Source organism: Pararge aegeria, chromosome 15, assembly GCF_905163445.1.
Source record: "Pararge aegeria chromosome 15, ilParAegt1.1, whole genome shotgun sequence".
Classification (NCBI taxonomy): Eukaryota; Metazoa; Arthropoda; class Insecta; order Lepidoptera; family Nymphalidae; genus Pararge; species Pararge aegeria.
The window spans coordinates 10,440,029-10,466,994 of NC_053194.1; the positions used below are offsets into that span (position 1 = coordinate 10,440,029).

A 26,966-nucleotide genomic window follows, 5' to 3' on the forward strand; every position below is an offset into this window, starting at 1 on the left:
ATATGCTAATTATTTACTAACACTAATTAAAGCATACAACAAAATAGACATTGTTTACTTACAATCCTAATTGTATATAAAATTACTTATGTCCAAAGAACCGCAAACAAGAGTGGATGTCGTCATCATCATCCGCAGCTTCTTAACATCCCATAGCTGGGCTTAGGCCTGCCATAGGGGAGACGGTGTCACAGGATCGCCACACTACGCTGCCCCAATGCGGGTTGTTGGTCTTTAACGATTATTATCACAAGATAGTGATAATACCTTGCACCTACACCGATACCGCCAATTACCGTACCAGTCCGGAGTTAGGAACTCCGGACTGGTACTGTAAATTCTTTAACACAAAATACCTAACATTCATTGGCCCGACCCGGGATTCCAGCCGTGATTCGATAAAGGACTGAAAATAAAGCTGTTTGTGTTAATGTCTTATTGCAGATATTTTTCTAAAGATACTAGTAGGTAGTACTTCGGTGACTTTTGTGCAGTTATAACCTTGTGGTTAGGACTTCGGCTTAACTTTCGGAGGGGGGGAGTTCGAGCGCACTAAAGGAACTTTTCTTAGTTATGTGCGTTTAAAGAAATAATATATCACTTGCTATAACGGTGAAGAAAAATGTCGTGAGAAAACCGGCATGCCTGAAAGTTCTCCATAATGTTCTCAAAGGCGTATGAATTCCGCCAATCCGCACATAGCCAGCTTGGTGTACTTCGGCCTAAGCAGTTCAGATTATAAGATAAGACCCGTGCCCCGTAGTGGGCCGATATTGGGTTGGATATGATGATAATGATATTTTTTGCATACGGTTTATATACTCTGTGACAGTTATTAGTTCAAGTTGTTAAATGCAATACTATTTGAACCTATAAGTAATCCACTCTTGTTTTCGATGGTGAAACACGCAACATATACATTGTAAGCATGTTAGGCCATTTTGATGTATGACAATAGACTAAAGGAAATATAGAAATATAGAGCACAAATAAATGATACAAATATACGCTTCTTGCAAATCTTCTTTTAAAACTTACACATCTATCTTAAACTAAAGGATAATAATTAGTTCCTTACAAAAATATAAATTATAATTTGTCGTAAGAGTTTAGGAAGTAGTATAATAAAAGTTATGACGTCCAGTCAATATTAATACTGTATAAAATGACAAGTAGGTATATAAATAACATATAAATAGATAGTTTATAAGCAAGACGTAAAGTTATTGCACAATTAAAAAATTTATTCAGTGGGACTTCAGTTTTAAAATGGCACAGATAGACTAAAAAGAGGTGGGTAAGCAACGAGTGGCTTAAAAAAAATATAGTATCTCTCTTACAATTTAAATATTTTTAGGAAGACAACTTTGCCTATATTTATACACTCGTAATTTTTTTATTTAAATATATTTTTTATTATTGACTAACTAAACCGTAAATGGAAATTGATGGAATGTGTTCAAGAACTTTTACAAATTAAATGCATTTTATTTAGTCGGGGCATCGAATTAGTATATAATGAACGCACTTCGATTACATTATAATTGATGACAAATTCAATCTCATTAAAATTCTGAATTAATCTCAGTTTAATTTAATGATACAACCAGTAAACTTATTAAATTACTCGATTACGATAGACGCTTAGTAGATTTTAAATTCCAATTTTAAAGTTGACTTGTTGCATCACTAATTTGTTAATCTAAAAGCCAATTTTTCAATCACCAATTCAATTTTACGGAGGAAAAAATTAGACCTTTTGAAACGTTTTTATAGAATTTTATAATATTTATTTCTTAAGTTATTTAATCTAAAGATTGAAAAATCAACCCTATAAGTGATGTTTAAGTAAATAAGAATAAATAATTTTGTAATACTACTTGTAGCGAAGACGGTTCCAATACACGATGTAACCAAGAACATCGATTTCGTATACCTATTCTGAACAGTTTAACTACCGAGTTCAACATAAAATTGTTATAACTTGTACAGTCAGCCACCGCTCTAAGTTTACTTATGACATAAATATTATTATTTAATTTTATAATATGATGCAATTTATTATTTATCATACTTGTTTTGTAGTAAATTTTGCAAAATAAAATGTTTACGAAATATATTTCATTTCTCTGTGCAATTTGTACTTTCATTGTAGTATATTGCTGTGTAACAATTGATATTCTCTCAAGTTCATAAAAAACTTGTTTGTGCTTTCATTTATTTTTATAATTTATATAAATTTGCAGTCAATATTTATTTAACCAATATCGATTAATTATTTCATAGAAAACATCAACAATGTCTGCAAACTGACTGTACTCATAATCCACAGACCTTATTTATCTTTTTTAAAAAAACGTAAATAGTCAAAAAAGTAACATGGGTCAGATGTAATGATCGGCAATTCAACTGCAAGGGTCTCTACAATTTGTTAGTATACCTCTCTATTTATACTTGTGTAGGCGGGAATCGGCGTTGTGGTTTGATTCTTCGCTGGGCAAGAGTCGACTGCGTCACGGGGCCCAATATGTGTGGCGTCATTGGCGCCGACGTCATGGCCTAAAAGTTAACGATGAATATGAGTTTTTAAATAATAGATGAAGAAGTAGTCTTGAGAGGTATTTTGTCCGGATAGGTCTGATAGGCGAACGAGAAGTTCTTGTCTTTCTGGGGAGGTTCATCGTTGGACGGGTGTGGCACAAAAAAAAGTGGTTCTGAATTTTTTTTAAACGGTACAAACCAAGCCAGATAAGTTTGTTACCTGGAATGTAAGGTCCAAAGCTAGCAACAATTCTTTCTGTGGAGGCTTGTCATCGGGCAGTGTTATCAAAACGCCACGAAAAGTGGGTGGAAACCATCGCGACTGATCCAAAGTTCACGCAGTTATAAGTGACTTGGGTTAAAAAGTTATGGAAATAGTTAAGAGTAGTTTGTTACCTGGAATGTAAGGTCCACAGATCACTTCAAGTCTTGCTGGGGAAACACATCGTAGAACGGGTGTAACCGGGGTGCATCCGCATATAGGGGTCGAGATTATCGCAACTAGTCCAACTTTTGCGCAATAATAAGTAACCTTTGTTTACAAAATATTACCAATAATTTAGAATAGTAAGCTACCTGGAATGTAAGGTCCACAGCTCTCCTCAAGTCTTGCTGCGGGGGCTCATCATCGGTCGGGTTCGACCGGGGCGCTGAGGAAGGTGGGTCGGGATCATCGCGACTGATCCAGGGTTCACGCAATAACTCTTGAGCCCGCGGTCGCATCGCGGGTTCGAGTTGCAACATGCGTCGTACGCACGCTCGTGCTTCTGTTGATACGTGTCGCCAGGCACCGCCTGATGTTTCCACCTGTTTGTAAACGTACACTAATAGTTCGATCCTTTCTCATATAATAAGTTATATGATGTCGTATGTTATTTGCGGTTTTGAATCCAAACAATTTATTGTTTGCGTCTTTTTTACTCTTTAACGACGCAATAACTTAAACGGTGCGACGGTCATTTTGAATGTATACAGCTTAATACCCACCATAAACATGTAAATAAAACCTTTTACTCATAAATATACGAGCGGTTTTCTCGAGTTCGTGTATCGAACCTTCTTTAAAGTCACCAGTGATATTTACATTCATAAATGACATTTAAAAAGTTTAGTTCTAGTTTGTTTTACCAAGATATTATTTTATTTAAAGACCTTTAAATGCTTTTCATTATTATGAACATAATACAGGCTACATTTTATTCCGGTTTCTTTAAAAGTATCTGCAGAATTATCAATGCGTATGCGTATTTACGCAACAAATATTGTCCTCCCTCTCTATTCACGCCTAGTGGGAACGTTGAGCTTTTGAATTATTTCAGTATTGCTGAAGCCTTAAAGACCCTCCTCACCGAATGCAGTGAAAAATGCTGTAAATTAAGTATACTAAGCCAAAAGTTGTAGCTTTATGGTTTAACTCATCTGGGTTGAAGTCAATCCAAGCAGGCAACATTACATATTCTCTTGGGATCTACTTCTCATTTACACACAAAAGTGCACTTCGCTTGTCGTATTTTTTTTTTCTTCGACAATACACACATCGCCTTCTAGCCCCAAAGTAAGCGTAGCTTGTGTTATGGATACTAAGATGTCTGATGAATATTTTTATGATTAATAAACATATATACTTATAATAAACATATAAACACCAAATATACATAGTAACCAGTTATATCAATATTCAGCAGCGAAAATCGCACATTAATAATAACTATAAGTATTAGAATAGAAAATAAACATTTTGATATAGCTACAGTTATTATAAAGAAAAATCTTCTAAAAATGACATTATTAACAAATTAATAGTAAAAATAACAAAATCTAAGGACTGGTTAGTGGTTGACCTACCTTTCCGGACTCTATTCTTGCTAAAATTGCTTCAGGCGTATCGTCTCCCGTAGACGCAAAAGGCGTTCTACCGGAGAGCATGATATACGCCAACACACCTAGAACAAAATTCCATATTGGAGTTCTGTGGTATAAAAAAAAATACGACCGAATTGAGAACATCCTCCTTTTTGAAGTCAAAAGAAAAAGATAGATCGGAAGAAGGATAGTAAAATCAATGTATGGGCAGCGCATCAAGAGCGTTGGCACGACAGAATAATAGAGCGTCATGCCATTTGACTGCATACTGGTATATTTTACTGGCAAGGGGCGTGAGGGGTGAATAGATTGTTCACATCAAAATGCAATATAATATATATTAGACGTAGGAAGGCAACACCCTAACTTAAGTTTTTCTATCTTATTATTATTTTGCAATGTTTGGTCTCAAGTACTTCGCTTGGAATGGTTAATAACAAGATAACTTGTCTACCAATCCGCATTTGGCCAGCGTGGTAGACTACGGCCTGAACCCTTCTTATTCTGAGCTCTGGAGTGGGGCGGGAATGGGTCGATGATGATGATGATGATGATGATGATGATTCGTAACTCTTCGTGTCTCTATATTTTTTTTAGCTATTATTTTTATTTATTTGATATAATACCTCGTCAATGGTAGGTGCGGCTCTTACCAGTGCCGAGCAGGCCAAGAGGCGTAAATATGAAACCTAGCAGCTTAATTTTTGTGCCTTTTGAAGTAGAGACTTTGGGACCGTGGGGTCCGGAGGCAAGAGCCCTTTTCAAAGAATTATCGAAAAGGGTTATCGAGTCTTCCGGTGATCCTAGAGCGGTTAGAGGAGTTTGGCCATCCAAATTGGCAATGCTGCCAGCATCTTAGGAACTGTACCTCGCTGCGGTGGTTTCGAGGACTTATTAGATTTTATTTAGTTTTAAATAGTCTATTTTACTGAATAAGTATTTATAGATTATCATACATAATAGAAATGATTTTTAGTTGGCAAATTAAAAATAAATTCAGATTATTTTTGATATATTTAAAACTTACTAAGCTATCACAACAAGTTTAAAACTTACCTAGGCTCCAGATATCGCAAGCGGCATCGTACCCAGCTCGCTTGAGCACCTCTGGGGCAACGAAGTTAGCGGTATAGCACGGTGTCATTAGGAGACCGTTTTCGGCCCTCAGTTGTTTCGCTAGCCCAAAGTCCACCAGCCTTACGTCGGCCGCTCGACGATCCGCTGTCGCGAATAAGATGTTCGAGGGCTTTATGTCCCTGATAAAAGAAATATAAAATATAAACTACACAATAAAGACGGTGGTAGCCCAGTGGCGAGCTCGACTTCACTTTCGGGCTTTAACCTTTAGCTTTTCTAAGTTACGAGCGTTAAGCGTTTTAAGTAATTAAAATATAACTTGCTTCAACGGTGAAGGAAAACATCGTGAGGAAACCGGCATGCCTGAGAGTACTCGATAATGTACTCAAAGGTATGTATAGTCCACCAATCCGCACCGGGCCACCGTGTACTACGGCCTTAACCCCATCTCAATGTGGGAGGTGACCCGTACCCTTTAGTGCGTCGATTATGGGTTGATATAATCATGCTGATGATATAGATTATATAACATTAAATCAACCAATTTTTGCGTAAGGTGTGTATTTTTAAAATCGTTTGTTTCATACTGTATTTAATAATACATAATTATAATAACAATCATTTATACAGGCTAAAAATGATGGATACAATAATTACATGAATGTCCTAAACTCTGCGGAAGAAATTTAAAATTAGTAAATTTAGTAAAAATATAGTCACAAGATATCGACCGTAACAAAACTAACAGTCAATTCCCAGTACATTGTGTGGCGGTGTAAATAAGTTCGGATAAGTAGCCTCGGTGCGTGATGTCCTTATATATAATAGATATATATCTTTGACTACCTCGGCTCTATTGGAGAATTATGACATGCAAGATTTCGACCTAAAGAGTAAAATTACTATACATGTAAAGATGTGAAAGGTACAGAAATAATTTGTGGGATTGAGTATACGCTTTTATAATATTATTCCTAAGGTAATTTTGGACCTACCTATGCATAAGTTTAAAGAATGTGTTTAAACACATTTATTACAGCGATGTTACGATACAATTGATGAATTTCTTAATGACATGGTTGCATAGAAGCATTCGGCTCCGCTTTTATCTCTCACAAGATAGAAAAATGAATTTTAAAATGTAAATTGTTGATATTGGAAAAGAGCAACTGCTGAGTTTCTTGCCGGCTTCTTCTCGGTAGAATCTGCCTTCCGAACCGGTGGTAGAGTCACTACTCACAGACAGACTTGACGTTTCAAAAGTGCTTCTATTAAGCCTACTTGAAATAAATGAATTTTGAATTTTTTGTATTAAAGCGCATACTACTTTTCATAGTATCGTCGCGGCCTCCCGCTCGGAAAAGTTCTACGATCGTCATTTTACGACCACCTTCCACAAAAAGGAACAGCGGGTTATCATGATCTTGTGATCGAAATGTATCTAAAATTTTATTGCAAGATATATATTCAAATTCAAACACAAAAACATTTTATTCATAATAATAATTGTCAATACCTGTGCACAACTGTGTGGCGATGTAAATAATGCACAGCGTGTAGTACATTGCGTAGTATAGGCGCGGCTTCCCGCTCGGATAAGTAGCGTCGTTGCGTAATGTACTCCAATAGTTCACCACCTCTACAAAGCTCCGTCACAGCCAGTATCCGACCACCTTCCTCGTACACGCCACGAAGGGTTATTATGTGTGGGTGTTGGCTGTACCTGATTCAAAAATTAAGGTAATTTTTAATTTGATAAGAATAGATTATTTATTTTGACCGTGACGTGCGTGCACTTCATACATGCGCAAAAGCATTGCCTACCCTATTTTTTTTATATAACTCGTATAGTATTAGGATTTTTCCATATTATGCCATCTTCCTGCTTTATGCATACCCTGGTCAAAAGCTATATGCACGCCACTGATTTTGACGGCCGATTGGCGCAGTGGGCAGCGACCCTGCTTTCTGAGTCAAGGCCGTGGGTTCGATTCCCACAACTGGAAAATGTTTGTGTGATGAGCATGAATGTTTTTCAGTGTCTGGGTGTTTATCTGTATATTATAAATATTTATGTATATTATTCATAAAAAAATATTCATCAGTCATCTTAGTACCCATAAAAACAAGCTACGCTTACTTTGGGGTTAGATGGCGATGCACGTAGTAATATAATTATTTATTTATTTATTTGATTACTACAATGTTTACATAAGCCAGACAGTAGCCAAAATAAAAACAGTTTTATAAATAAAATAATATACCATCAAAATAAAATATTTCGATATTTGACGAAAAATAGTTTTCTACCGTGACGCAACCAGAAAACTGATGACTCCCGAGAACTGGTCACAAATGCGTTGCTAACTCACATGCGTCCAGTTCGTTTTTGGTCGATAATCAATATGCAACCTTCTCTGTAAAATTATCGGCTTATTCTGCTTAAACACGTGACGTAGGCGTCACTTATGTGTCGATTAGAAATGTAACTGTTATTTTTAAATATAATATCAGTAATACCTCAATAGAATTTCGATTTCTTCCCTTGGATCGTATTGCAACTTGTCCATGATCTTAACTGCGTATTGCGTGCGCGATGTTTTGTGCTCACACAGTCGGACCACTGAAAACGATCCCGTACCTAATTCACCCATTAATCTGAAATAATAGATTCATATAACTAAAAATTTGAAAACTTGTTTTTACAGTATTAAATATAACTTCTGCAGAGTTCAAAGTTTTCATGTATCTACTTTTGGTGTACTAAACATAAAAATTTGTTAATTTTTTTATTTTTTTTATTCTACTACAAGTTAGCCCTTGACTGCAATCTCACCTGGCAGTCTAAGATTGTAGCGGGCTAACCTGTGTTAGGAGTATGATAGTCATACCCCTAATCGGTTTCTACGCGTCATCGCTAGTACAAGTACGCGGAACACTAAAACACTTAGCGGCACGTCAAGTCGGTAGGTTTACTTATGGTGAGAAATCAAGAGCTATTGATGACATTGTCAAGAAGAATCTTCTCGAGTCGGATCTCCTTTAGTTTCTAAGTGTTCCCACTGTTATAAAGTAAAATTTGTATTGCCTAGACACACGTGGAAAACGTTTGCAGTTTGCATACGATTCTACTATAATAAAAACTTTTACCTGTACTCGTCGAAGAAATTGTTTCTATTCACGAATCCCGACCAAAATTCTTCGGTTGAAGTTTTCGTTGGAGCTACATGGTTTTGATTTTGATTTGTCACGGTTTTGTTATTGTCGTCGTTCAGTAGACAAGGTGCTACGAAACTAAATCCCCTGCAAAATAAGAAATATAATAAGAATATGCTATGATAAATATTGTAATATGTTTTAAATAGTTAGATTTGGCATGTTACTGTAAAAATTCATGTTTAAATCATCATGAATTACGCAGTGTCACTTGGTGTTGAGCTTTATGCTAGACAAGCCGGGTGGTCCAATGCTACACAATACAAGAATTGTAATATATGAATGTTGTGAATGTTTAAAAATATCTATTTGCATTAACATATTGGCAGATAAAGAAACACGATCTAATTCATACTCAATTTTTTCATGTACTCGTTTAACAGCTTGAGGCTTGAGGCTTCATGCAACTTGAACCATGTTCAACTTTCAACTTATGTCAAAACCACGAAATCAGATTGGGCCTCAGTCTTTATACTTTTTTTTTTTTTTTTTTTTTATAAATAAATAAATATACTACGACAATATACACACCCCCATCTAGCCCCAAAGTAAGCGTAACTTGTGTTATGGGTACTAAGACGACTGATGAATATTTTTATGAATAATATACATAAATACTTAGAATATACAGCTAAACACCCAGACACTGAAAAACTTTTATTTTCAACACAGATTGTTTGAAAATCGTGTTGAAATTTGATTGTTGTTGTCTCTATTGTTTTAGCTACACACTCAGGAATAATTCATAGCTACAGAAATTCTTACTCTTCTTTGTGTGTGTGAGTAGAGGAGTAGTGAAAAACTTGAGCCTCGCTTGGACACCGCGTTTTTCCCTTGTATAACTAATCACTTTATATATTTAAGAAAGCTTTCAAAAATCACTATAGTTTACATTAAAGACGACTTGTAATAGTATTTACTGTTATTAATGTATTTATGATATGTTAAAGTATATATTAGTTTATTATTATTATTATTTTATTATGTAGTGTTTTATTTGTGTAATCTAGTTCAAGTATTAGTATGTATTGTGCTTATCTATCTATATATTAAAAGTATTTATGTATATTATTCATCAAAATATTCATGCGTCATCTTAGTACACATAACACAAGCTACACTTACTTAGGAATTAAGAGCTGGATGGCGACGTGTGTATTGTGATAGTATATTTATTTATTTATTTGTATAAGCTACACTTCCATAGCGTACAAAGTCAAAGTCAAAGTCAAAAATATCTTTATTCAAGTAGGCCCATAGGTGACACTTTTGATGCGTACATAAGAATTACACGGTAGTGAGATGATGGCGATAACCGCATTCGTAAACTTAAAACTAAAGCTACGAGGGTTCCAAACGCGTCCTGGTCTAAGAAGAAGCCCACAAACAACTTAGCCGGGTGATTTTTTTTTTGTTATCACCATCTCTCAATGTCATTTTAAATTATTAGAAGAGCAACCTGGTTAGAGCAATAATTTACACCCAAGCTTTTTTATCGTTTACATAGTCCTTTATTCTATAATACGACTTTTCTATAAGCTTACGTTTAATACAAACTTTGAACTTTTTAAGAGACATCTCCAAGATGTCAATTGGTAGTTTATTGTAGAATTGTATGCAATTTCCTTTAAACGAATTATGAATTTTATGTAACCTAGTATGTATATTGTACTGTAAGTTTATTCTTACTTCTAATGTTTAAATTATTGCAGTCACATTTTTTCTTAAATTTAGAAATGTTTTTTATGAACGTACATTAAATTTTCAAATATGTACTGACTATACACTGTCATTATTTTAAAATCTTTAAATTTATCTCTCAATGACTCTCTCGGACCCATTTTGTAGATAGAACGAACAGCCCTCTTCTGCAGCACGAAAATAGTGCTAATATCAGCAGCATTACCCCAAAGTAAAATTCCATATGACATAATGCTGTGAAAGTAACTAAAATATACCAGTCTAGCAGTTTCTACGTCGGTCATATGGCGTATCTTCTTTACCGCATAGGCAGCAGAACTAAGCCTGTTCGATAAATTATTTACATGAGGGCCCCTTTGTAGTTTAGAATCTAACGTTATTCCTAGAAAAACTGTCGTATCCTCCAGTTTCAGTTTCTCATTATCAAGTACATTACACAAAAAAGGTGTTCAAAGTATTGAGATAGTACTCCCCTGGACGAGCTGTCACAAAAAAGTTCAAAAGCTGTCATAAATAACTAAAAAATATATAATTTTTTTAAAGATTTGACTTTAAATGTATGACTTTCATACATTTTTAGTTGAATCTCATATATTTCTAGTTACACTCATAATTTTGTGAAATGAAAATCATTTAGGCTTCCGAAATCCGGGAAAGTAAAGTCTAATTACTTCACACGGGAAATTACGAAAAATTTGGCAACACTCCCTTATTTCTGGACCATCTAGCAGCCCTAGCACTATTTACATCATAGGTACTAGATAAAAATATTAATAATAAAAAAAAAAAAATAATATACTAGGACAATACAGACCGATTAATATTTTGTTAAGGTATTATGTCGTAAGACTACAACACGCAAACTCAAATATGAATTAATTAGGCAGTTAAATGAGACAACGTTTGAAATACTTATTCACTCATTTAAACGAAACAAATACAGTTAAACAAATTCAATATGTAACAAAACTATCGACATTAAAAATAAAACACTGCGCTTGCGCCGGAATCTACCCCACAATAAACCTTTTAATTCGCGCCCGCGCCCTCTTGACTCCGGCGCCGCCGCCGTGGCGCCGCTTACGTCATCGGAGTTGCCTACAATTTTAATTATTAATATACATAGATACCTATTATACTCGTATACACATAAACACCCAGACACTGAAAAACATTCATGTTCATCACTCAAACATTTTGCAGCTGTGGGAATCGAACCCACGGCCTAGGAGCTGGGTCGCTGCCCACTGCGCCAATAGGCCGACAAAAGTAAGGCTAGTGGAATATAAGGAAATGTCAAGTAATCTTCATTTGCGGTGATAACACATTTTTACTACACTTTTACGACCCTGTCAGTATATATTATAGTTATATATATCTCATAAACTTCTACCCCATACATCTGTGACATCAGATCCTCTTACTGATAAGAAATACTTTACACTGCAATTTTATTTTCCGTTTAGTAAATTTCAGCGACAAAGATCTCATAATGAATACATATATAATATATAATTTTTGGTTGTAATAAACTACCGGTTGATATTCTGGGCATTTCTCTAAAATAGTTCAAAGTTTGTATTAAGCGTATAGAAAAGTCCTATTATAGTTTAAAGGATTACGTCAGTGTGAACTTTTGCTCTAACCAGGTTGCTTCTTAAATATTTTCTAATGACAATGTGAGATGGTGATAACAAAAAGAACACCAAACTAAGTTTGTTGTGGGCTTCTTCTTAAACCATTTTGAACTCTTGTAGGTTTAGTTTTAAGTTTACTTATGTAGTTATCGCCATCACTACTTACTATTATGTACAAACTTTGTATAAAGAAATTATTAAAAATAATATTTCGAATATATATATGTTATATATATGTTCAGTATAATTATATATGTTATAATTTATATATATGTTGTACCACCAACCAATCACTATAGTATTGTCTTCGCCGCCTTTGGTTGCCTGGAAGAGATAATATATAGCGGTAGGGCCGCCATATTGAACCTCTTACCTTAAGTTTTTTATATTTGTATTTTGTGAATTTTCTGTGTGCGGTGTACAATAGAAGTGTACACCGCACACAGAAAATTCACAAAATTCCACACCATAGAACCGTACAATAGAAGTGTATACCTTTATTAATGAAATTCAAATTCAGAATGCATTTTTTCATGTAGGTTATCTTTATTGTATTGTATTATTGTATTGTATTGCATTTATTTCAGACAACAAAGATCCATGTGTTAGTAATTCACAATAAACTTAAAAATCCATGTTAGTTAATATAATTAATGTTACTATATACTAAAGCTGACATCCAGTGCGCTTTAAATACACGATCCTGCCTGTCAGCTAAAACCTTCAGAACAATATTGGAGGGAGTACTCCAGTTTTTATGACAGTTTTAACCAATTTTACCTTTTCATCCCAATCATCAATATACAGTTGTCACCACCTCACCTCTTCCCGCGGGTGTCGACTGAGGGAAAATTACTACTACTCGCGTCTACTGCATCACAAACCCGTAAAACCACAACATCTCCTGAGGATGCTCCGGTGTCGGTGCGTAGAGGGTACATTGCCGAAGATCTGTTTGGTGTGGAGTATAAATATTTAAGAAATTATAAATTACACCATACAGTTTCTCCTGCTGTTCGATGAAATTTTTGACGACCGATTGGCGCAGTGGGTACCCTGCTATTTGAGTCAAAGGCCGATTCGATTTCCGCAAATGGACAATGTTTGTGCATGATGCACGGAATTTTTTATGTTTCAACACAATGTTAAGATCAAATTTGTTAACCAACAATCACGCAAATAAAGATTTGAATTTGAATTTGAATTTGATGAACATAAATATTCTTAGTGTGTGTGCAAATAAAGAGTATAAATAAATATTCTCTTCACGTACAAGCAATTTTTTTTTAATATTTATATATTTTTTTTTATTTTCAATCACCGCACTATAGATGGTGTTGGTGGTGGTTGGGTGCATGTCGTCGTTCGCGCTGTTACCGATGTTACATTACAGAGTAGAAACAAATATATAACTCTTACCAGAACGTGTCGCTTATACAATGAGTTTGTAAAATTTAATGGATGTTTTTGATTATAGTTACTTAAGTTTCTTTAAAAATGTTATTAAATTTGAAATTAAAACCGCTAAATGTACTAGTTCGTTTGGCATACTTAGCATAACTTTAGCATCATGCAATTATAAAAAAAAACTTTGTTCACGCTGTGCAGCTATAAAGACTTAAATATTTTATAAGAATTTAAATATAAGTTACAATTGTAAGTTGTAGTTGCGTAGTAAATAAATATATCAATAAATAGTGTATTTATGTAAAAAATTAAATATTGAATTTTTAACAAAGTATTGAGGTTAAAAACAGTCGCAGAACTAAACTTGTTAGTTGGAATGTAAAAAAATAAGCGCCTAGAGCATTAAAACTAACCTAAATAGCTCATGAGCATTGGCAGATGCTGGCACACCAGGCGAGTCCCTCGGCGTTCGGCACGTGAACTCCGAATCGAAGTAGAACGCGTCGTCTGCGCGTGATACCGCGGGCCGGAAAGGGGGCACAACCTGTATATTTACATAATACATATTTTAGGCCAAACTATCATCAGTGGCGTGCACTTCATACACGCATGCACGAAAGCACTGCCTACCCTAAAATTTATATATAACTCAGACTTTTGCAGTTCTATGCAATTTTCTTATTGTATGCATACCCTGGTAAGAAACCCAGTGCACGCCACTGACTATCATCATCATCATATCAAACCATTACCGGGTTACTACAGGGCACGTGTCTCTTCCACGCCACGCTGGCCCAATGCGGTTTGGTGGACTCCACACACCTTTGAGTACATTATGGAGAACTGGGAGTTCTCCCCAAGAGGCTTCCCAACGATGATTTTCTTCGCCGTTAAAGCATGTGATATCAATATGCCAAATTAAGCCATTCAATTAAGCGTTGCTGTGTTCTGGTCTGAAGGGCGTGGTTGCCAGCGTAATTAGAGGCACATGAGGCTTAACACCTACGCACCAGGTTGATGGACACAGCGGAAATTTTATTGCCATTTATGCAAGGTAATGTTTTAAACTAATTGTGGGTTGGCCATTTGCATAGACCTTCAATTATAACTATAAAAAAAACAACACGCATCAACCAGGATGGGCCAGATTAAATTGGTCATAAATTCGAACATAGGTTATAAATTGCTATCATTCTATTAATTTCTCACTGCTATACTGTAGCGTCCTCTATACCATACCATAGACCCATAGAATAACATGATCGCACTAGGCCTGAGGCCTTTAGAGGCAAATTGAAACATAAATAAGTAATAAATAAATACACTGCGACAATATTCACATCACTATCTAGCCCCAAAGTAAGCATAGCTTGTGTTATGGGTACTAAGATGACTGATGAATAATTATATGAATAATATACATAAATACTTATAATTTATAGATAAACACCCAGACACTGAAAAACATTCATGTTCATCACACAAACATTGTCCAGTTGTGGGAATCGAACCCACGGCCTTGGCTCAGAAAGCAGGGTCGCTGCCCATTGCGCCAATCGGCCGTCAAACATTAAACAACGTTAATTTCCTAACTTCGACCTTTCGATGCTCGACAAAAGACCTAAACAGACCTCAAGACTTTATGATCCATAGCTAGTTACGGTAAAGCTAGCTAATTATAGACTCATGTTTACAATTGCACAAACGAGGCAAGAAGAAGATAATAAAACATCACTTCACCTCTTTTTTTAACAAAGCATCCCAATCAATGTTTGAAAAGAACTCATGGTCCTTTATATCTTCAATGCCATTTTGTCCAGCGCCCAATCTAAAATTAAATTAAACTATCAAGCAAACCATTATCACATGAGTAATAAAAAGCCTTTGAATAAATATTTATAATAAAACCATACCTGTTATGTGGATTTCGTTTAAACAATGCTCGAAGCAGTGACTGTGCTTCCTCACTCAAATTAGAAGGCATACCAAGTTTTGCTTTAAGTATTTGTGTCATAGTTTCATGTCTAGTAGAGCCATGAAATGGTAGGTTTCCAGTCAACATCTCAAACTGTAAGGATAGAAATATCAAGAACATGATGATGCGGTACAAACAAATTAATTGTAATGCTTAAGTTGCTTAAGTTCTTTGTTTGTCTTACCTTAACGCACTAAACCAAGCACCTCATTAAACCTAACCTTTTTGGCAGGGTATCTTGAACGGATGGAGAGTAACACACAAGATTTGTGAAATACTAATATCATTTAATTTATAAATTTATAGAGATAACAAATAACAATATCCAAAATATATAAATTTAATTTATCCAATTTTGACATCCAATTTTAGAAGCAAAAAGTTACAAAAAATAATTGTTAGTTACAAAAAACATTTATATCAACATATAAATCAAACAACAAAATAAAACTTACCATAAGAACACCGAAAGACCACCAATCAGCAGCCATAGTATGCCCTTTTCTGTTAACAACCTCAGGAGCCATATATTCCACAGTGCCACAGAAACTGTAAGCTTTATCGCTAGGAGGCAATTTGGATAGACCAAAGTCAGTCAGAGCAATATGCCCGTCAGCATCTAATAAAATATTCTCTGGCTTGAGATCCCTGTATATAATTCCCAATTTATGCACATGTTCTAATGCTAATGCTAACTCAGCTAAGTAAAACTTAACATCTTCTTCTGTGAACATTACCTGAAAATAAAAATGAACAAAATCATGCACACTTCAGAAAACATGTTAATAATCAAGAAATGTTGCATTAAAATATTACCTCTTTACTTAAACGTGAGAATAGGTCACCTCCACGTAAGAAATCTAATATTAAATACAGTTTGCCAGCAGTTTGAAATGCATAATGTAGTTTAACAATGAATGGATGTCCCATTTCCACTAAAATATTTCTTTCCATTTTCGTACGTTCTCTATCTCTAACTTTTAGTGTTGCTTTCTTTAAAACCTGTTAAAAAAAGAATAAAGTTTTTTCAATTATATTGTAAACCTAGAAGTAGCCTGTTCAATTAACAAATTTATAATTAATGTTCTCAATTTGATGCTAATTCCATCCACCACCTAATTAATAACAATTATATACCTTCATAGCATATAGAGTACCAGTATCTGGACCACTGACTTTTCTAACTAGGAAAACTTTGCCAAAGGATCCTTCCCCAAGGACTTTGAGCAATTCAAACTGAGAAGGGTCTGCTTTTTCATGGCCTTCTTTGACAACATCCTGTAATTCCACTTCTCTTTCATAGTTTTGCTCACTTATGGATGCGTTGGACTCAAGACTTTCTGTTGTAGATGTTTGTCGAGACTCTGCAGCATTCTCAACTACTATTGGAAGACTGTTTGTGGCCTGTGATGTAATGCCACGCTGAAAATTTATATTAAGGTATATTTACCAAAATCTATTGTAAATAAAACTTCAGTTATTGTAAAAAAAATTGTAAAGACCGAGCTTAAAAGGTGTAAGAATCATAATTTAATCTGGATGGAACATTGAATTTTTGGTATTAAGATAAAAATATTAAGTGCCATATGTTTGATTGTAACTAACCTTGATATTTGATTGATTAGACACTTCTATAAACAAAATGAAATTTGTTTTACATTTTGGTATAGTTTGTGACGACTAACTAAGGACATTATTAAATGTCATCTCATTATTATTTGATTAGAAATTAATTTTTATTAAGGGCGTAACAACAAATCCCTTATTTTGTTATACACTGAATTCATGAGTACTATTTACTGTAAGTATACTGTTTATACAAAAGCAATAAGTAAGTGACTAATCTGAATGGGGAAAATATGTAATAACATACGCAAACAATAAGAAAAAATAATAACATACTGTAACATCTCCACCCTGCATTCGCCATGGATCCGTCGCATTGGCGAGAGGCATCGTTCCTAGCTTCCAGTAATACACATTCAGCAGAAATATAAACTAATACTAATAAAAAATTCTAAGTTTAAAATAAAAATTAATGTACTCAATTCGTAATTCTTCATTCATCAATAGACCAGAGACTACAGAAATTTGGAGATAAGGGAACACAGATCAATTACTGAAATTAAAATTTCAATAAACGTCAAAGTCAAAGTCGTTCAGATTCCAGAGAGATCCAGACCAGTTGACAGTAGCCCATCTCTATTGGTTAGGATTTGCCAATCTGCCAAGAGGAATCGATTTAGATTTATAAAATGAAGATTTCAAAAAACCATTTAGATATACCGGTGTGGCAGACGTATGACAAAAATGACTCCACAAAACCTACTAAAGGTACCAACGAAATAAAAATACTTTGTCAAGTAGGTAGATGCCGTGTGGTGACGGCAGATCAGAATTCAGGTATCACCATTCTTCTTCTTGCGGGTGTCGTATGAGGCGCCTAAGGGAATACTACGGAGAACGGGCAGCAGCGACCGCGGATTGGTGGACTCCATATTCAGAACAACGGCGCCCCGAAAATGAAGTCTACACACTGGGTACTGCAATATGTATTACATCGAAGTGGTGATAGCACCACTTCGATATAAATCATTTTATTCTAAGACATTTTTGTAGAAATCGATATTTCGATTTAATCTTGTCGTTGTGTGTAATTATTGCCTGCGACTCGCTAAATTTCTGTTTAGCTAATGTTCGGATATACCAGAGTTGCGTAGTCTGGAGCAGGACCTGCAGCAGTTTGGGACAATAATATCCATAGCCTCTCCGATCGATGTGCCCTACCAAGGAACCTCAGAAGGCCTTTGGAAGTTGGAGCTCCAATTTCCATCGGCCGACGGATTTGGGCTGTCTTTAGCTTCGCCACGCCTCCAGTTTTAATTTGTATCTAATATATTTTATTATTGGTTCTTTGACAGACTGGCTCTTCTACAGATCTCTTTAATTAATTGATTTTGATTTAATCAGTATTTCTATGGTCACTGATAAGGCGTACTTTACCGTAGACGTTACCATATTATTCCAGGCCTTTGGATTAATGTCTGCATCACAGCGATTTAACTTCCTTAATGAAATATGGAATTCAACTTCATGTTTTCCAGCAATTGTAAGCAATGCAGGAGACTGCAATGTCGATGATCTAACTTTTAAAATCGTCGGAAACTTTGGAAAGTGGCAGCTTTGGTTGAGTATTTATATGGCCATGTTAAAAATGCCACTCGCTTGGTACCAGCTAAATATTATATTTATGGCCCCGCCTCAGGACTACTGGTGTGCGAAACCAGAGTCATTCAACATGTACACAGAGCAAGAGTGGCGAGATATTTGCGCTCCGGTTAGTAAAGTTATCTTGTTAAACTATACACACACCACTTGAGTTACCTACTGCTTATGTTGACTAAAAAAATTATTTCACACATAACGTAGTAGTAACAAATAACCATGCACTATCGATTCACCTAATTGTATAATCTCTGGTTATTATTTTATAACATGGTCCTTAGTTGAATGCCTGGTTTTCCTTAGTGAAGTCTCATCATGCTCAAAAGTATCTCGGCTCCAATATTTCAGATTCCCGTACTCTTCTCTTAAAATACATCGTCTTGAAAGAAATTACGTGAACGTAGGGTAGTTGATCAAGAAAGCGCGATTGGCATCGCAAGTTAATGAGATGTACCGTTAATTTAACCATGTTATAGGAGTTTGGTATCGCTACGACGAAACGGGTTGTAAGGCGAGTTTCATAAGGAAGCACCTAATTTTTTTTACAAAAATAGTCTTGGGGGCTCTACCAGTAATTAAGAACTCAAAGAAAAAAGCTTCCACACCATATTGTGATCATAGACAAGGTTCTTAAATAAAAATTTAGAATAGGGTGTACCCCCACCAGTTCCAACTTGCAACTACACCCTAACGCTTAAGCAGCAAGAGCAATAATAATTAAACTAATTGAAGTCATTTACAGAAAATTGAAGAATATCCGTGCCTGATCTTTGATCCAGATATACTAATTATCGAGCCAACAATAAACAGAGCGTTGATTCCATTGGTGATTTGTCCGGAGTTTGTGTACGACACCACTGTATTTAGTCGGACTATTATATCTGATTGGAACCTTGTTTGCTCAAAGCATTGGTACATACATGTGCGTTATGCGTTGACAATCTTTTAAATACCATCTAACATATGCGGGAGTGTTTTGGCATGCCTTTTTCGATAATCAAGAATTTAAAGCTACATGTAAAATTATATCAGAAGCGGGATAAAGGAACATATATATTTTTTTGTTTTCATTTCTGAATTCATCGTTCATTCATCAGGGGAAACTGACTAATACGAATCAGCCAACGAATCGTTACGTACTAATACTATTTTAATGTTTTTTTATTATAGCTTACACAATGCATTATGATGTGGGGTGTTCTTCTTGGTGGTATAATATTTGGAATAATAGCCGATAAGTATGGAAGAAAAACTCCCCTTATGATCGGCATAACGACACAATGCATTATGAGCTACATAACTAGTATATTACCGTCTTATGGTCTATTTTTGATTTGCTGGTTCATCTTAGCTATTGCCTCCGGTGGTATAGGTATTATATCATTCGTTTTAAGTATGGAGGTAAAAAAAACTTTTTTGTATATCTTGCACCACACCACACCTTTGACATAGCACAAAATTAAAAACTTTTAACTTTAATAAAGTTACTTTAGGACCGAAGTAAGTAGCAATCAACGATTAAATTTTGTCAAGCGTTATTTTGTCGCTTGTGTTTACTGCCTACAAATCTAAATTTTAGGTTGTGGGAGGTAAATGGCGAACATTAATACCTATCGTGTACCACGTCCCCTTCGGACTGGGCAATACAGTGATGGCAGTCTTAGCTTACTGGCTCAGAGATTGGAGGAAGTTAGAGTTTGCCTTGGCATCGGTCTCATCCTTTTATATGTTTTACTGGATATTAATAACAGAATCACCGAAATGGCTTCTGGCTACGGCACAAACCGATAAAGCTCTAGGTTATTGAACATTTGCTATTTCTCATACTTATACATATTTTATTCAATAGAAGATCTTCTTAAAAATCCCGCGAATATTATAGTGATACCCTATAGGCAACGCCTTAGATTAATATCGATGGTTACATCGATACATCTTTGATGGTTTTCTTCAGGATGCCAGTTATCTCTGTTCCACGGTGCTTCTCTATAATTTTATCAAGATCGCTGCTGCACCGATCCTGCAGCAGTTTAGCCGAACTTTATGTTAATATGAAAATAATGGAAGCATATGAGATTATGATTTTCTTCAACTTATTGATTTTTCTAGATGTATTACGTATAGCTGCAAGGCAAAATAACAGGGAAAAATTCTTTGAAGATTTAAAAGATTCATTGACGATTTGTAAAACGCAAGTACGAAACGATCCAGGATTTATGGCCTTCATGAGATCCGATAGTATGAGGTTAAAAACGTTTCTATTATCGATCAATTGGTAACTATCAAAAATTTGAGCTCAAAAACTAATTACCATAAGTTCCATAATTGCATAGCTGCATTTCTAGAACCAGTGATTTGATTTTGGTAGAACGTTGGTAGAATAAAAATCTGTAGTACACAATTCGACTCTAAAAGCAAATGAGATTAGGTCTATTTTTTACCGTATTAACAAAGTAAAAGAAGGAGGATAGTAATTAACCAATCGTGGTGTGTCCACTATTGGTTTACTAGTGTATTAGTGGAGAGTAAGGGTATACTTTGTGGTACTGTTTAATTTGAATTATAGGGATCTTACGTTTTCAGGTTCTGTACTGGATTAGGTTTCTATACCTTCTCTCAATATCTCGGACTTATCGGTGGAAACATTTTCCTAACAGTAGCAATAAGTGGAGTAATTTCAGTTACGGGGGGTTTATTTTGTTTGTTCATTGTAACTAAAGTTGGCCGGAAGACGACAGTGTGGATATTTCAAATAGTAACTGCTCTCTGTTTCGTTTTTATATTAGTTATACGGAAAGATGCTTTTACCAATGATTGGCCAAGGCTACTGTTCGCTGGGTTGGGGTTTGCGGGCTTGTCGGTAAGGATTTCCTTTTTATGTTAATTGACCAAAAAAGGGTTTAATAAATTACCGAAACACAATGCTCCATCCTTACAAACGAAACAGTTTATGTAAGAAAAGCGAGTTCACAAATAGTAAGGACTTAACACTCAGTATTGTACGATTACAAATCAAATTGGATGCATATTTATAACCGGAATTTGAAACGGACTTTGCACGCGGACACTGCAGTTTGACTGGTATCATTGTACCTACTTAGTGGCGTGCACTTTATTAAAGCACAAAAGCACTGCCCACCCAAATATTTTTGTATTACTGGTATAGGAGCCTGGAGAATTTTATCCTTGTATGCCATTTTTTTGCCTGAATTGGTAAATTAAATACTTAGACAGAATTTTAGAAAATATTATGGGCCTTTTACCAGTACTTACTAATAATATTATTTATTGAGTTATTCAGGTATAATAATTTTGATAATTGCAGCATCTATAGACCCAGTGGGGTCTATAGATGCTGCAATCCCCTAATGACCCTACTGAGTGCAGTAGGGTCATTAGGTTTTGGTAGGTAATTGTATGGCCTTATTAATAAACGTGGCATAACATCGAAATAGAAATACAGGCAATAAAGGTTTAACTATCAAGAAAAATGAAAGTTATGCTATTGATTACCTACTAATAAAAATACGCATTATTGCCAACAGGGAACGGTTCCAGCTTTGTATTTATTTTCCGGCGAGCTTTTTCCAACTATAGGCCGCAACTCAGGCGTGGCCGGGGTGACTACGTTTGCTCGCATCTCCGCCATGGTAGCTCCAGCCATCGTGAGCTTGGACGGTGTAATGCATGACCTCCCACTCGTCCTACTGGCAATAATGTCATTTGGCCAATTAGCTCTCCTAGTGCCACTTCCTGAAACAAAAGGCCAACCCCTGCCAGACACTTTAGCGCAAGCGGAACAGTTTAATAAAAGGTTATTTTTTATGTCGATTCAATTCAATTAATAGAAAAGTCTATTCCAAACATAACAGCTATTTACCAAATGAAAGTATAAACGGTGCCTAGGTACCTACATACTTAGTAGTAGTTTAGTCACAATTTTTTTTGTCCGTCTGTTTTTTCCGGCTTATCTCCAAAACGGTTGGACCGATTCTGATCTTTAAGAATTTCCCAAGCATGTTTTTATTATTTCAAATTTTAGAGGAATAGAATAGAGAAAAATTTGCTTATAGAAGAATTTGCTCGGGGAAAAAATATTTACGTAGGCTTGTTTTTATTTAGGAAAGTACCCTCTCCTAAAGGGGTGTAATGGGGCTCAAATTAACAAAGTTAGACTTTAAAATTTAGAAGGTAGGTTCCTCACACATTTTTGAAATCTTAGCAGATACCAACAACCTAAAAGGCTGGAGCAGGATGTGGTGAAGCAGGGTTTAGAAGCTATAAGTTATAGAATATTGAAGTCAGGGCATTAAAACCCGCAGTTTGCTGTAAATACCTCTAAATCCGTTAATAATAAAAAGGTTGTCGAATAAAGGATAAAACTTTGTATAAGAAAAGTGAACGTAGGTAGATATATGCCTACCTATTGCATACTGTAAGGGGGTCGCAGTAAATAAAGTCGCTGGCATTTTCACATAGTAATCATATTTAGCTTCTTACGATTTTCCTACAGGGCTGAGTGTGATGGTTCTGTAGGTATATCTAATACCATGTTAAAACAAATATTTTATTGGTTGAAGTCCATGCGTAATATTAGTGGAATCCGTATACAAAGACTTTGTGTTTCAGACAATCTAAGCCAATGAATGCCATGAATGATGATGCAAACACAAAATAATAAAGGAGATGATACAAAAGTTTTATTCATATACAAGTGATTAACAACCAAATTGCATTTAAATTTGTGTAACTTACATTAGCTATCAAATTTAAATAGTATGTTGGTACTTGGTAGCTGTAACTAAAAAAAATAAAAAATCTTTCGGTATGAAATATTATCTTTTAAATATATTTTTAAGTTGACACTTGACAATTGAAATTTTATGGTAATAATACCATAAAATTTTATTTCAACTTAATCCAGTATGTACCAAGTTTACTCTAACTGTAACTTTTCTTATAGTAATATTTATGACACATTTGTGCAAATCACAAATATGTTACCTTTAAAAATACAAAAACAATTAACCCGATTACAAAAATAGTAATTTTAGGTATGCTGGCTTAAGATACCTCACAAAAATAAGCCTTTTTGTAATAGTAAATTTCATATATAATTTTAAAAATGACACATCTGAGAAAATGGAGAGGATAAACATTGATGCAGATTGCACACAAATATCTTAACAAAACTAAATTGTAACGTATTTTTTTGAAAAGCTCTATGTTTAGAAATTTTAGTTTAGTTTAGAGAATTTGCAACAACTAATAAGTATACCAAAAACATATCCCTGTAATCAGGTTAAAAATTTTACAATCTATATGCATTAAATGCATTACGCAGTGATCACTACAAAGATATTCACTTATTGTACTGTTTAAAATAAATGCATTACACTTATGGTAAGAAAATAATTAATCTTGTTTTGTGCTGGCAATTTGAGATTTTATATTTTCAATTCTATGCAACAGTGTTGGATGAGAATGATACCAGGCAGAATAGATCTTATCATAGATAGGATAATCCAAATTGTCTTTACCCAATTTGATTAGGGCTGACCTTAGCTCCATGGCATAGTTTAGGGAAACAGCAAAGTTGTCAGCCTCAAACTCAAATTTCCTTGACAACGCTGTAGCAAAAAATGATAGCAGGGAATTATATGGAGCAAGAATCAATTGTAGGACCACTATTAGACCTATAATGACAGGTTCCTGTCCTGGTGGGAAACCCAAAGATGTGTACAGTAAAGAATATTTGAAAAGGAATCCAAATGCGGAAAAAAGAAGTAGCAGGTTTACTTCAGTGAGAGCAATTGACTTGTATATATGACTACATTTCCAATGACCTAGTTCATGAGCCAAAACTCCCAAGATTTCACTTTCAGTGCAACCAGTGGTAATATTTTTTACTTCATCATGTTTATGTAGTAAAGTGTCAAACAAAACGATTCTCTTGGCACCAAACAATCCACTGAAGTATGCATTGCTGTGTGCTGATCGTTTAGAACCTTCTACAATGTAAATTTGGGATAATGGGAAATTAAGTTTTGAAGCTAGATTCTCTATACCTTGCCGAAGTGAACCATCTGATAGGGGCTGGAATTTATCAAACAATGGTGCAATCACTGATGGGTAGATAGTTAATAGTATCAAAGTTGCTACAGTTGTAAAAAGCCACAGCCACACAACAAACATATTTCCGCCAAGCATAATAATATATATTGCAATGGAAACAATAGGTAACGTTATAACTAGACTAAGGACTAGTGACTTCACCTGATCCTTTATAAAGAATCCAACAGTTTGCTTATTAAATCCATGTTTTTCTTCAAGTACAAATGTCCCATAGATAGTAAAAGGCATATTTACAACAAAATTGAATAGCGTTACAAATGTCATAAAGATACAACTCATTATGATTTCTTGGTTTGGATTTATGTTCATAGTGGCTGCAATGTTTTCTGATTTCTGCCATGCCACAGATATCCATTTATTATAAAGTATTATAGATGTTAATGATATACCATATAATTCTCTAACTATTTTGAATTGAGACTTATCAGTACCGTAAACTTGTGCTTTTTTAAAAGATTCTTTATTCAGCATGTCCTTCAAATCTTCTGGGATAGTGTTGTTGGTCTTGTATATCTTCAACTGAAAACAAAGATTATTAAATTAAGTAATAATAAAAATTATAACTGAATTCAGTATAGTATTCAGAGTTGGTGATCATGCACTGATGTTGATTTGATATGATCAATTCAACATGGCAACAAGCTATTTTAAACCTGGAAGACCGGTATTTTTAAAACTAAATTTAAAGTAAATAATAGTGCACGCTCAACGTTACAAAACGGCGGAAAAATAGATTGTGCAGAGTCAAATATAGGCTGAATCGGAATTAGATAAATAACATAAAACATTCCGTATAAAATTAAAATAAACAGAAGTAGTAATCTTTAAGGGCAATAAATACCAAAGTGAAGCTTTCAAAAACATACAAAATGATTTTAATTTTCCACTTTATGTTTTTTGTATGATAACAAGTACAGTACCTGCCGCAAGGAAAGATACAGTTCCCATAAATATTCCAACCAAGAGAATATTAATATCAAGAATAGCAATACATTTTCGTCGAGTATCATGATTTAAAGCACTATTTACTTTTTAATAAGTAATATTTAGAGAAACTGATTGAGCTGGGCCTAAATTATCGGCTTTCGGCAAACTTTGACAACTCAATGACGTTTACAATTATTGACAAATGACGTAAATAAGCGTGGACAACTGAGATAGAAAAGTAAACCCGCCGGCTGCAAGACCATAGAGTTTATGCAAAGTTCTATCATCACGGGTTAAAATCTTTTGAAAAGCTAGACGCAAGGAGAACATTGGCATATTGTTTCTATTAAGCTATTTTTATTTTGATCATTTCATATCGTAATATTTAATATAATAACTAGCTGTTGTCTATATATATTAGAAGATTTTGATATGCTAAATTTCTACAAAATTGGTTCAGTTATTCAGCCGAACATACATTTAACGAGTTTACTTCCTTGACGTGACCAAGCGACACAGCTGAATGTAAACATACTTTGTCATTCGCATTGCCAGTCATTTTACTCCGGACAAGCCATGGCTATTTAAGCACTTGCTGTGTGTATGAGGTATACCAAACGAATGTAAACGAACTGTTTAAATACATCTCATTATAATCATCTTCATAATTCTTTTTTTTCATAGTGCGGATAAACCTAACAGATGGTTCAGACAAACCTGACAGATGGTTCACTTGATGCTAAGTGAAAACCCATCGCTTATATACAAAGCAACACTTCCTGCAAAGTGCCGCCCTGTGACTCTCAATCTAAGGCGTTGGAATCTCATCAAGTCAACCGATTGACATCCACTTTGTAGGGAGTTCCAAAATCCATGGACCTAAGCCGCTTGTTTCCAGCTCCCAGCGACTTGCTTGATGTCGTCTGACCACGTTGTTGGGGGCCGACCTACGCTGCATTAACAGTGCGGAATAATCGTTCCAGCACATGTCCTTATGGTTTTTTCTGCTGGTGATCCTTATGTAGATATACCCTTCGTCAGTATTTCGTAATTCTGTTACACGTTATATACTTCTATAAGTACTAAGTAGCTGATCCGTGCAACTTCGTTGCACCAAATCGGTTATTACCGGAAAGCTCAAATAAAATGACATTTTCTAACAATGAATCCTAGCTAGCTCGATTTATCGCCCTCGAAACCCTCTGTATACTAAACTTCATGAAAATCGTTGGAGCCGATTCCGAGATTCCAATTATATACAA

The 26,966-nt window shown here is 35.0% G+C and overlaps 3 protein-coding genes across 3 annotated transcripts; 1 reads left to right on the plus strand and 2 right to left on the minus strand.

Moving 5' to 3' along the window:
* Positions 1 to 2,112: 2,112 nt before the first annotated feature.
* Positions 2,113 to 17,463, minus strand: LOC120630048 (ribosomal protein S6 kinase 2 beta). The gene is made up of 14 exons (XM_039899176.1): positions 17,320 to 17,463; positions 16,555 to 16,839; positions 16,234 to 16,419; positions 15,873 to 16,154; positions 15,356 to 15,510; positions 15,183 to 15,270; positions 13,856 to 13,986; positions 8,632 to 8,784; positions 8,002 to 8,139; positions 6,998 to 7,204; positions 5,461 to 5,660; positions 4,387 to 4,484; positions 3,118 to 3,348; positions 2,113 to 2,559 (listed from the first exon to the last, which is right to left on the minus strand). The coding sequence occupies exons 1-14, from the start codon at positions 17,371 to 17,373 to the stop codon at positions 2,449 to 2,451; spliced, it is 2,319 nt and encodes a 772-aa protein (XP_039755110.1). The 5' UTR covers positions 17,374 to 17,463; the 3' UTR covers positions 2,113 to 2,448.
* Positions 17,464 to 17,659: 196 nt separating this feature from the next.
* Positions 17,660 to 23,320, plus strand: LOC120630147 (organic cation transporter protein-like). Its single transcript, XM_039899297.1, has 9 exons — positions 17,660 to 17,751; positions 18,522 to 18,754; positions 19,385 to 19,564; positions 19,813 to 20,043; positions 20,222 to 20,441; positions 20,752 to 20,887; positions 21,226 to 21,502; positions 22,188 to 22,456; positions 23,272 to 23,320. Exons 1-9 carry the CDS (start codon positions 17,673 to 17,675, stop codon positions 23,318 to 23,320), a joined length of 1,674 nt encoding a protein of 557 aa, XP_039755231.1. The 5' UTR covers positions 17,660 to 17,672.
* Positions 23,321 to 23,497: 177 nt separating this feature from the next.
* On the minus strand, positions 23,498 to 25,900 carry LOC120629931 (CAAX prenyl protease 1 homolog). Its single transcript, XM_039899019.1, has 2 exons — positions 25,698 to 25,900; positions 23,498 to 25,296 (listed from the first exon to the last, which is right to left on the minus strand). Exons 1-2 carry the CDS (start codon positions 25,785 to 25,787, stop codon positions 24,058 to 24,060), a joined length of 1,329 nt encoding a protein of 442 aa, XP_039754953.1. The 5' UTR covers positions 25,788 to 25,900; the 3' UTR covers positions 23,498 to 24,057.
* Between the last annotated feature and the right edge of the window lie 1,066 nt (positions 25,901 to 26,966).